Source organism: Somniosus microcephalus, chromosome 4, assembly GCF_052327205.1.
Source record: "Somniosus microcephalus isolate GS21.2 chromosome 4, FLI_Smic_1.0, whole genome shotgun sequence".
Lineage (NCBI taxonomy): Eukaryota > Metazoa > Chordata > Chondrichthyes > Squaliformes > Somniosidae > Somniosus > Somniosus microcephalus.
This window is the reverse complement of record NC_140990.1, coordinates 338,599,910-338,611,984: the sequence shown is the minus strand read 5'-3', so window position 1 is coordinate 338,611,984 and position 12,075 is coordinate 338,599,910. Positions and strand designations below refer to the sequence as shown.

Here is a 12,075-nt window from a genome sequence, read left to right as displayed (position 1 = left end):
AATCGGTGCGTTTGTCTCCAATTTTGACCCCGCATTTGTTTTTCAGATACATTGATTTAATAAGGTCATAGACTTTGCCCCCTATTCCACATTGAAGAAGTTTATAATAGAGCCCTTCGTGCCATATAGAGTCAAAGGCTTTCTTGAAGTCGATGAAACAGGCGAATATTTTCCCATTTTTTGTTTGGTGTATATGTTTTTCAATGAGGGTGTGAAGGGTATAGATATGGTCGGCGGTGCGGTGTTTTGGAAGAAAGCCTATTTGGTTTTTTCTGAGGATATTATGTTTGTTAAGAAAATCAAATAATCTACTATTTAGAATACTGCAGAATAACTTCCCTAGACAACTGTTGACACAGATGCCGCGGTAGTTATTTGGGTCTGATTTGTTTCCGCTTTTATATATGGGGGAGATTAGTCCTTGGCACCAGATATCGGGAAAACAGCCTGAACGTAATATGATGTTGAATAATTTGAGTACCGCACCCTGCATCTCCATATTGCTGAACTTGAGCATTTCATTTTTGATGTTGTCTGGGCCACAGGCTTTCTTTAGGTGGAGAGATTTTGTTTTTGTGGCCATTTCTTTCCATGTGATTGGGGAGTCTAGAGGGTTTTGGTTGTCTTTGATTGTTGCTTCTAATGTGTGGAGTTTTTCTGTGACCTGATGTTGACTTGGGTTTGTTTCGTTTATTGGGATGTCTTTGTAGAGGTTTTCAAAATGTGTTCTCCAGATGTCGCCATCTTGGATTGGTAATGCTTGCAATTGTGTTGTACTCAGGTTATTCCACATTTCCCAGAATTGTTTTGGGTTGGTGGAGTTTTCAATTTCTTCTAGTATTTTGTGGGTATAGTTTTGTGTTTTGTTCCTAATGGTGTGTTTATATCTTTTGAGGGTTTCATTGTATCTAGTACGTAGGTCCGGATTGTATGGTTGGCGATGCTTTTGGTTTGATATTTTTCTCAGGTCTTTTCTGGCATTTTTGCATTCGTGGTCAAACCATTTCTTATTTTTATTTTGTCTTTTGTGACTCTTCCTCTTCTGTTTCACGAGGTCGGCTTTTACAGCTGCCTCATGAAAGATCATATTTATATCCTCTATGGCCATGTTTACCCCATCTCTGGTGATCTCATATAGATTTTCTTTAAATTTTGAAATTTTACTTGTGAGATCAGGTGAATTTAGTGCTGTGATGAATTTATCTCCACTGTCTGGGGCCCATCTGTATGTCTGGTTTATTTTATGTAGCTTACTGGGTTCCTTTTTTGTGTCTGTAGTTTGGGCAGAAAGTTTAAGGTACACATTTATTTGGTTATGGTCTGAGAGGGGGGATTGCTGCCTGACAGTGAATGCGTTGATATCGCAGGGGTCCAGGTCAGTGATTGTATAATCCACCACACTAGACCCAAGAGTTGAGGAATATGTGAGTCTCCCTAAGGAGTCCCCTCTGAACCTACCGTTAACTATGTACAGGCCTAAGGCTCGGCAGAGTTGCACTACCTCCCTACCGCTTTTATTTATTTCACAATCGAGGTTGTTTCGGTTTGCGATGGCTGGTGTGACATATAGAGGGGTCTGGCCAAACACATGGTTGTTGCCCTGTGGGTCTATGAAGTCAGGTTCACATCCTGTCCTTGCATTTAGGTCCCCACATAGTAGCACCTTTCCTTGGGCCTGGAAATGGCTGATTTCCATGTGGAGAGTGTCAAATATCTCCTCTTCAAAATATGGCGATTCTATTGGAGGTATGTAGATCGCACATAAGTAAACATCGTTTTTTACTATTCCTATATTTTTATCTAATTTTAGCCATACGTGTGATTTTCCCTGTTTTATCGGTGAGATGTGTTTGTTCAGTTCTCCTTTATACCACACCAGGATTCCCCCGGAGGTTCTGCCCTTGCGTGTCTTAATGTTCTTTACTGAAGGCACAATAATTTCATGGTACATTGGGGGACAGTGGGTCGGCATGTCCTTTTGGCACCATGTTTCTGTTAACACAATTATATCAATGTCTTTTATAGCTTTTAGGAATTCAGGGTCTGTACTCTTCATCCCAAAAGTTGAGGAGCGGAGGCCCTGGATATTCCAGCAGCTTATGTGGAAAGAACGCATTTATATAGTTCAATAAAACGAAATAAAATGGACCTATTTTGTGGGATGAGTGTGGAAACACTATTTTCTATAATGCTAAATGATGATTTAGTATAAATTTCATGAGGCATGCACATATATCTATCTAATAGTAGTAATAATACTGATAAGATAACAATAATGATAATGATAAATAACAATATTAATAATTTCTCCGGCTTTCTATCAGGCTGTTCAGCATCGTCATGATCTTTCTCAGTTCTTGGTCTACAGTCTGTGGTCTAGAGGGGGGTCTTGGGTTCTGTTGTTGGTTTTGTAAAGGGGGGTGGGGGACATTGGTGGTCCTGTTTGGGTTACGGCTCCCAATGGTAGAGGGGGTGGGAGGGCTGCGTCTTTTGGCAGTGTTTATGAGGTTTTTTGCAAAGACCCACATCCGCTGTTTGAGTAGATGTATTTCGTCATAGAGGTCCCTTGTGTTGATGTTTGGATGATGGGCCAGGTAGACGTTGGGGAAGACAGAACATCTCGTGTCGATCTCCCTGTTGGTGTTGTGGATTATATAGGCTGGGGTGTCCTTTCTGGGCAGTAGTGTGGAGATCACGATCCGCGCCTCGGGGAATTCCTTGCTGGCCTTTTCCGCCATCCTGCTCACCGCCCTAGCAGTGCCTTCCCGTAGGGTGCGTAGGTCGTTTGTGCCTGTGTGGATCACAAGCCATTTGGGGCTTCCAAGGGATTCTTTGTTCAGGATCTTCATTGCATGTTCTGTGTTGCTGCTCTCTCTGTCTGTCTCTCTCTCTCTCTATCTCTCTCTCTGTCTCTCTCTCTCTCTGTCTCTCTCTCTATCTATCTCTCTCTCTGTCTCGCTGTCTCCTGTTTCAGTTTGGGAATCCTGAGCTCGATCAGTGACGGTGAAATGCTCACAGTCCCTCTTCCCTCCGTTGTTGGTTGTACCGATGTTTCAGAGAAGTTCTTGACTAGCCGGCTCCCCGCAGCTCTGTCCCGGGTCTCTGAACCCCCTCTCTCTCTCTCTCCCCCTCTCTCTCTTCCCCCCCCTCTCTCCCCCTCTCCCTCTCTCCCTCTCTCTCTCTCTCCCCCTCTCTCCCTCTCTCTCCCTCTCCCCCTCTCTCCCTCTCTCTCCCCCTCTCTCTCCCTCTCTCTCTCTCTCTCTCCCCCTCTCTCCCTCTCTCTCCCTCTCTCCCTCTCTCCCCCTCTCTCCCTCTCCCCCCTCTCTCCCTCTCTCTCTCTCTCTCCCCCTCTCTCCCCCTCTCTCTCCCCCTCTCCCCCTCTCTCCCTCTCTCTCTCAATTCAATTCAATTCAATTCAATTCAAATCGCTTTATTGGCATGACAAGTTACATCTTATGTTGCCAAAGCATCGAAAAACATTCATGTTTGTTCACAAAAATACAGATCTATCCATACAGTGTATAAACAGATATATCCCTGAGTGTATAAATATACTTTCATATAATTTATATATACTCTTTTCTTATATTTAGTGGTTGTCCCTCTGTTTATGGCAAGCTGTAACATAGTGTGCCGTTCGTGTTACACAATTTCTCTCTTCCCCTAGTAGGTATGGGAGTTTTTGGTCGTCATTCAAATTTCTGAATTCCGGGCATATTTTTGTGAATTTTTGGTAGAAATTCTCCCTTATGCCCTGATATTTTCTACAAGCTGTGAGGAAGTGCATCTCTGTCTCCACCACTCCCTGACTGCAGTGAGAGCATATCCTGTCCTCTCTTGGTAGCCGGGATCGCCAGGTTATGTTCACTAAGTCTGTACATTGTCAAAGTTTTTCTCAGTTTGCTATCCTTTACCATGGTCAGGTAATCAGCCATGTTGTATTGTCTGTTTAGGGCCAAGTAGCAATTGAATTTGCTTTGGGTTTTTGTTGTTTCCGCCCAATATGACAGATATTTTTCCTTTTGCTTAGCGACGATTGTGTTGGGTCGAATTCTTTGTGTTACGCTGTCACTGTCCTGGGGCTGGTTATTGTTAGTAGTGTTAGTGGTTACTTCACTGAGTCCCAGGGCTAGTTGACTGAGGGTATTCTTCTTTATGGTCCTCTCTTGGCATTTCAGGGCTTCGTAATGATAGCATTGGGGGTTGCTCATTTCTAGGTGTTTCCAAAATTTGGTGGCTCTTTTTTGGATAGTGATTATTAATGGATATTGGCCTAGTTCTGCCCTGCATGCATTGTTTACGGTTTTCCTTTGAGTCCGGAGGATACTTTTACAGAATTCTGCATGTAGGATCTCAATTGGGTGTTTGTCCCATTTTGCAAATTCTTGTTGTGTTAGCGGTCCCCACACCTCACTGCCATAGAGTGCAATTGGTTCAATTACTGATTTGAAAATTTTGAGCCAAATGCTAATTGGGATTTCTATTTGGATTGATTTTTTAATGGCATAGAAAGCCCTTCTTGCTTTCTCTTTCAGTTCATTCACAGCCAGATGGAAATTTCCCGTAGAACTGATTTTTAAGCCCAAGTATGTGTAGTTAGTGGTTTGTTCAATTTTGGTTGTTCCTAGTGTGAAATTTATTTTGGGTCCCTGATGTCTGGATCTTTGCTGGAACACAAGGACTTTGGTTTTTTGGTCAGGGCCCAGGTCTGGCAGTACGACTCCAGCAGATCCAGGTTCTGCTGTAGACCCTCCTTAGTTGGTGACAGCAGAACCAGGTCATCTGCATAGAGGAGGAATTTAACCTTGGATTCATATAGGGTGAGGCCGGGTGCTGTAGATTGTTCAAGTAGTTTTGCCAATTCATTTATGTAAATATTAAAGAGTGTCGGTGAGATTGGCGAGCCCTGCGTCACCCCCCCCCACCCCTGTTGGAAGTATTTTGTTTGTTTGTCTCCAATTTTAACTGCACATTTGTTGTTTGTATACATTGATTTAATTACATCATATGTTTTTCCCCCTACCCCGCTTTCGATAAGTTTCAGGAATAAACCGTCATGCCAGATGGAATCGAAAGCCTTCTGGAAATCTATAAAGCATGCGTAGATTTTGCTTTTGTTTTGATGAACGTGTTTGTCAATTAGGGTCTGTAGGGTGAAGATATGATCTGATGTTCTATAGTTTGGCAGGAATCCAATTTGGCTTTTACTCAAGACATTGTGCTCCTCAAGGAAGTTTATAAGTCTTTTGTTTATGATACTACAGAATACCTTCCCCAGGTTACTGTTTACACAGATGCCTCGATAGTTATTTGGGTCGACTTTGTCCCCACTTTTGTATATGGGCGTTATGAGTCCTTTGTTCCAGATATCAGGGAAGTAACCGACACTCAGAACCAAGTTGAAGAGTTTTAGGATAGCCAGTTTCATTTTATCATCTGTGTGTTTAATCATCTCGCTTAGTATGCCGTCTGCACCGCAAGCTTTTCCTGGTTGCAGGTCCTTGAGTTTTTCAAATAGTTCTTTTTCTGTTATTATGGAGTCTAGTGGGTTTTGGTTATCTTTTATGGCCATTTCGAGCTTTTCCAGTTTTTTGCATATTTGGTGTTGTTCTGGCCTTAGTGTGTTTTTCTGGTATAATTTTTCAAAGTGGTTTTCCCATGTGTCTCCATTTTGAATGGCCAATTCGTCGTGTTGTTTTTTGTGTAATGTATTCCAGTTGTCCCAGAAACAATTGGAATCAATGGATTCCTCAATGGACCTGAGTGTATTCTTAATATACTGCTCTTTTTTGGTTCTGAGTGTGTTTCTGTATTGTGTTAGTGTCTGACAATAAGTAAGGCGTAATTCCTCGTTTTCTGGATGTCTGTGTTTTTGGTTTGATATTTTTCTAAGTTTTTTCCTCATGTTATGTCATGTCTCTCCTCTCTCTCCCCTCTCTCTCTCCCCTCTCTCTCCCCTCTCTCTCTCCCCTCTCTCTCCCTCTCTCTCCCCCTCTCTCTCCCCTCTCTCTCCCTCTCTCTCCCCTCTCTCTCCCCTCTCTCTCCTCCCTCTCTCTCTCCCTCTCTCTCCCCCTCTCTCCCCCTCTCTCCCTCTCCCCCTCTCTCCCCCTCTCTCCCTCTCTCTCCCCTCTCTCTCTCTCCCTCTCTCTCCCTCTCTCTCTCCCCTCTCTCTCCCCTCTCTCTCCCCTCTCTCTCCCTCTCTCTCCCTCCTCCCCTCTCCTCTCTCTCTCTCTCTCTCCCTCCCCCCTCTCCCCCCTCTCTCTCTCCCTCTCTCCCTCTCTCTCCCCCTCTCTCCCCCCCTCTCCCCCCCCTCTCCCCTCTCTCCCCCCTCTCTCACTCCTGAAGAGCCGATGCCTGCAAACTCGGAACATTTTCCTCGTATTTCCTTCCGATGACAAACTCGGAGGAGCTGATTCCCCAAACGCAGCTTTATTGAGTTTGTTCCCCTGAGGCGGATGGACCCCTGGCGTGGTCCTGAGTCAGAGAGCAGGTCGGATCCAGCTTGAGTATAGCCCGATCAGTGGTGGAGCTGGTAGAATTGGACTCAGCATCAACACCACTGAAACAGATGACCTGGTCATTATCACATTGCTGTTTGTGGGATCTTGCTGTGCGCAAATTGGCTGCCGCGTTTCCCACATTACAACAGTGACTACACTTCATTGGCTGTAAATCGCTTTGGGACATCCTGAGGTCCTGAAAGGCGCTGGAGAAATGCAAGTCTTTCAGGTTTTTTTCAGTGCCTGGATAGAATCGGGAGAATTACGTAGAATATACAGCACAGAAACAGGCCATTTGGTCCAACCAGTCTGTGCTGGGGTTTATACTCCTCAGGAGTCTCCTCCCAGTCCATCTGCCTCATCTCAGCCTTTCAGCCTATCTTTCTATCCCCTATTCTCTCCTATACTTTTGAAAGCATCTTAAGCTATGTGCCTCAACCACTCCTGGTGAGGTGGGAAATATGTCACGGGTGTTGCTATCCAGTGACTCCTGCTGGAGAGTGTGTTCATGTGCTGTCATCGGGTCAGGACAGAATCAGGCTCAATTGTGGTGCCTTCCCATGGTCAACTAGTCTGCCCACAATCACAGCTTAGGAGGGACTTTACAGCACAGATGGAGGCTCCTCGGCCCATAGGACCTGTAGAGCGTGGAACCTGTAGCCCAGTGAGAGTCAAGGTGTTCAACAGCAACAACTTGTATTCAGACAGCCCCTTTAACATAGTAAAACGTCCCAAGGTGCTTCACGGGAGCAAAATCTGACCCCGAGCCACACAAGGAGACAGGCGACCAAAAGCCTGGTCAAAGAGGTCGGTTTTAAGGAGCGTCTTAAAAGAGGAGAGAGAGGCGGAGAGGTTTAGGGATGAAATTTCAGAGCTTAGGGCCCAGACGGCTGAAGGCACGGCCACCGACGGGTGAGTGATTATAATCAGGAATGCTCAAGAGGACGCGATTGGAGGAGCGCAGATATCTCGGGAGGGATAAACTCCAGTATGATTTGGACAGGTTGGGTGATTGGGCAGATGCATGGCCGATGCAGTATAATGTGGATAAATGTGAGGTTATCCACTTTGGGGGCAAAAACAGGGAGACAGATTATTATCTGAACGGCAATAGATTGGAAAAGGGGAAGTGCAATGTGACCTGGGTGTCCCTTGTGCACCAGTCGCTGAAGGTAAACATGCAGGTGCAGCAGGCGGTTAAGAAGGCAAATGGTATGTTGGCCTTCGTAGCGAGAGGATTCGAGTACAGGAGCAAGGATGTCTTGCTGCAGTTGTACAGGGCCTTGGTGAGACCACATCTTGAGTATTGTGTGCAGTTTTGGTCGCCTTATCTGAGGAAGGATGTTCTTGCCATGGAGGGAGTGCAGCGAAGATTCACCAGACTGATACCTGGGATGGCAGGAATGATGTATGAAGAGAGATTGAGTCGATTAGGCTTATATTCGCTAGAGTTTAGAAGAATGAGAGGGGATCTCATCGAAACTTATAAAAATTCTAACAGGGCTAGACAGACTAGATGCAGGAAGGATGTTCCCGAGGGATTTGAAAACAAAGATGGAGGGAGAAATATTAATTGAAAGCCGTCCAGCAGGGAGAGGGTTAATCAACCATTGGCAAGATGCTAAATGCTGCGGGACACAGGCTGCATAACATGTCTCTTCAAACAGAAACCAGTCATTCTGTACACACTGGAGCAGCCCGTCCCTGGGACCATCAGTGGCATCTACTGGGCGGCAACGGTATTGCAAGCGCCAGAGGGGTAAACGTGCCCCTCCCCCACCCGTGTGGCCTGGCGCACCTTGGAGAAACCGGTTCTTTACCAGGACGGCATTTTTCACGAGTGTAAAGAAATAAATTGCATTTCTACAGTGACTTTCATCACCTCAAAGCGCTTTACAACCAATTAATTTTTGAAGTGGAGTCACTGTTGTAATGTGGGAAACGCGGCAGCCAATTTGCCCGCAGCAAGATCCCACAAACAGCGATGAGATAATGACCAGATCATCTGTTTTACCGATGTTGATCGAGGGATAAATATTGGCCCCAGCTCTTTTTCAAATAGTGGCCGCGGGATCTTTTAGATCCACCCGAGAGGGCAGACGGGGCCTCGGTTTAACGTCTCATCCAAAAGACGGCACCTCTGACAGTGCAGCACTCCCTCAGTACTGCACTGGAGTGTCAGCCTGGATATTTGTGCTCAAGTCTCTGGAGTGGGACCTGACGTATGGCCTACTCCTGCTCCTATCTTCTATCTTCTATGTTAAGAAAAACTACTAGGCACTTGGTCAGATTATTAAACAAGGCTTTAATCGACTGTTTCACAACATGGAAGTCTAGTTATCCTTCACTAGTTCCTGTTTACAAAATGTCCCTGAGCAAGCTGGGCCCGTGCCAGAGTATTTATACTCTCCCTGGACAGCGCCACCAGCAGGCCGCCCAGTATATTTCATAAGTCATTTCTACATAAATGGCACGATTTATGACAGGGCCCGAACCCAAGACCTGTCTGACTCAGAGATGAGAGAGAGGGTGTTACCCACTGAGCCACAGCTCACACGTTGGACGACTATGCCAGCCTGTGCCTGTTGTGCTCCCAAATTTGGCACAAGTCCCCAGATGTTAGTGTGGAGGACTTTGCTGGGTCTGCTGGGCTGGGTGTGCCTGGGTCATATCCAGACTCAAAGCCTGGGTCGCAGCCGAGTGGTCACAATATATATTAATGATCTAGACAAGGGAACTAGATGTAATATCTCCAAATTTGCAGACGACACAAAGCCAGGTGGGCGTGTGTGCTGTGAGGAGGATGCCGAGAAACTCCAGTATGATTTGGACAGGTTGGGTGATTGGGCAGATGGATGGCAGATGCAATATAACGTGGATAAATGCGAGGTTATCCACTTTGGTGGCAAAAACAGGAAGGCAGATTATTATCTGAACGGCAATAGATTGGGAGAAGGGGAAGTGCAACGAGACCTGGGTATCCTTGTGCACCAGTCATTGAAGGTAAGCATGCAGGTGCAGCAGGCGGTTACGAAGGCAAATGGCATGTTGGCCTTCGTAGCGAGAGGGTTTGACTACAGGAACAAGGATGTCTTGCTGCAGTTATACAGGGCCTTGGTGAGACCACATCTTGAGTATTGTGTGCAGTTTTGGTCGCCTTATCTGAGGAAGGATGTTCTTGCCATGGAGGGAGTGCAGCGAAGATTCACCAGACTGATACCTGGGATGGCAGGAATGATGTATGAGGAGAGATTGGGTCGATTGGGCTTATATTCGCTAGAGTTTAGAAGAATGAGAAGGGATCTCATTGAAACTTATAAAATTCTGACAGGACTGAACAGACTAGATGCAGGAAGGATGTTCCCGATGGCGGGGAGTCCAGAACCAGGGGTCACAGTCTAAGAATAAGGGGTAAGCCATTTAGGACAGAGATGAGGAAGAATTTCTTCACCCAGAGAGTGGTGAACCTGTGGAATTCTCTACCACAGAAGGCAGTAGAGGCCAATTCATTAAATATATTCAAGAAGGAGTTGGATATATTTCTTAAGGCTAAAGGGATCAAGGGGTATGGGGAGAAGGCAGGGACAGGGTACTGAATTTGGATGATCAGCCATGATCGCATTGAATGGCGGAGCAGGCTCGAGGGGCCGAATGGCCTACTCCTGCTCCTATCTTCTATGTTTCTATGGTCCGTCGGTTCTATTCTTCTTTTCCTTTCTAGTGGGTTTGCGGCAACTGAGTAAACTGCTGGGCACTTCGGAGGGCAGCAAAGAGTCACCCACCTTTGGGTGATTATTCTTCCCCCCTTTTGTTTTTTGTAGGTTCGTAAGCTGGAGCAGGAGAACAAGGTGCTGGAGACACGATGGGAGCTTCTGCAGCAGACAGACTCGTACAAATCAAATGCCGACAAAATCGTCAGTTTGTTCTGCAACAAACTGAAGCAACAGCTGATCGACCTGGAGAGGGAGAGGGAGAAACTGAAGGTGCAGATCGCACAGACGCAGCGCCTGGTCGAAGACTTCAAAACAAAGTATGAGGACGAGATTAACTCACGTACGGCACTGGAGAATGAATTTGTGATCCTGAAAAAGGTTGGTAGACGAGCCAAGGATCTGACTAGACGGTCTGGGTGTAGAATGGAACACTGCCCAAGGATCTGACTGTAGACGGTCTGGGTGTAGAATGGGACACTGCCCAAGGATCTGACTGTAGGCGGTCTGGGTGTAGATTGGGACACTGCCCAAGGATCTGACTGTAGACGGTCTGGGTGTAGAATGGGACACTGCCCAAGGATCTGACTGTAGACGGTCTGAGTGAAGAATGGGACACTGTCCAAGGATCTGACTGTAGACGGTCTGGGTGTAGAATGGGACACTGCCCAAGGATCTGACTGTAGACGGTCTGGGTGTAGAATGGGACACTGCCCAAGGATCTGACTGTAGACGGTCTGGGTGTCGAATGGGACACTGCCCAAGGATCTGACTGTAGACGGTCTGGGTGTAGAATGGGACACTGTCCAAGGATCTGACTGTAGACGGTCTGAGTGTAGAATGGGACACTGTCCAAGGATCTGACTGTAGACAGTCTGGATGTGCAACGCTCAAGGACGTCAGACAGGGCTGCTTCTACAAGGCTTCAGGGACCCAATTCGTGACATTCTTGAGTCTCTGATCTCCAAACTCTGCTCCTGCGCTGGAGTGAAGGGTTGCAACAACAGCTGTAAATTCACTTTAATTTTGTTTTTTAAATAACAAATTAAATATGAAACCGTGTTAAACATGGTTGGATGCCATTTACTACATCAAAACAATAAGCCAAAGAGGAAACTAGCCCTATGCTCCAATGAGAATCAGGAAGAGCCCATTCTGAAGTGGGGAGGATGTGTGGGGAAAATATGTGGCATGTGTGAATTAGAACATAACAAACAGGAGCAGGATTCGACCATTCGGACCCTCGAGCCTGCTCCACCATTCAATAAGATCATGGCTGATCTTTTACCTCATCTCCACTTTCCTGCACTATCCCCACATCCCTTGATTCACTTAATATTCAAAAATCTATCGACCTCAGCCTTGAATATACTCAACGACTGAGCCTCCACAGCCCTCTGGGGCAGAGAATTCCAAAGATTCACCACCCTCTGAGTGAAGAAATTTCTCCTCATCTCGGTCCTTATATGGCTTATTACCCCACCTGCAGAACTGTGGAAAATTCATGGTAAAATAGGGCACTTTGACGTTGCTAAGGTCAAGGCCAGTTAACCTGGGCAGTGAACTCAAAGGATGTCTTGCTTCACAGGACAGTGGATATAAAACTAACTCACAGAAAACATAGTTAATTCTAGGTCTTACATAGATAGATAGGTCAATTTTTAATTCATTCTCTGGATGTGGGCATTGCTGGCAAGGCCAGCATTTATTGCCCATCCCGAGTTGCCCTTGAGAAGGTGGTGGTGAGCCGCCTTCTTGAATCGCTGCAGTCCGTTTGGTGATGGTACTCCCACAGTGCTGTTAGGGAGTGAGTTCCAGGATTTTGACCCAGCAACGATGAAGGATCGACGATATACTTCTAAGTC

The 12,075-nt window shown here is 46.0% G+C and overlaps 1 protein-coding gene across 1 annotated transcript in view; it reads left to right on the top strand.

The window, feature by feature from the left end:
* LOC147120714 (keratin, type II cytoskeletal 8-like) overlaps nucleotides 1–12,075 on the top strand; it is a 45,088-nt gene that overhangs the window by 7,712 nt on the left and 25,301 nt on the right. The window contains exon 2 of the mRNA XM_085986944.1: nucleotides 10,322–10,591. Within this exon, the coding sequence (XP_085843070.1) occupies nucleotides 10,322–10,591 (270 nt within the window). The remainder of the gene's footprint in view (nucleotides 1–10,321; nucleotides 10,592–12,075) is intronic.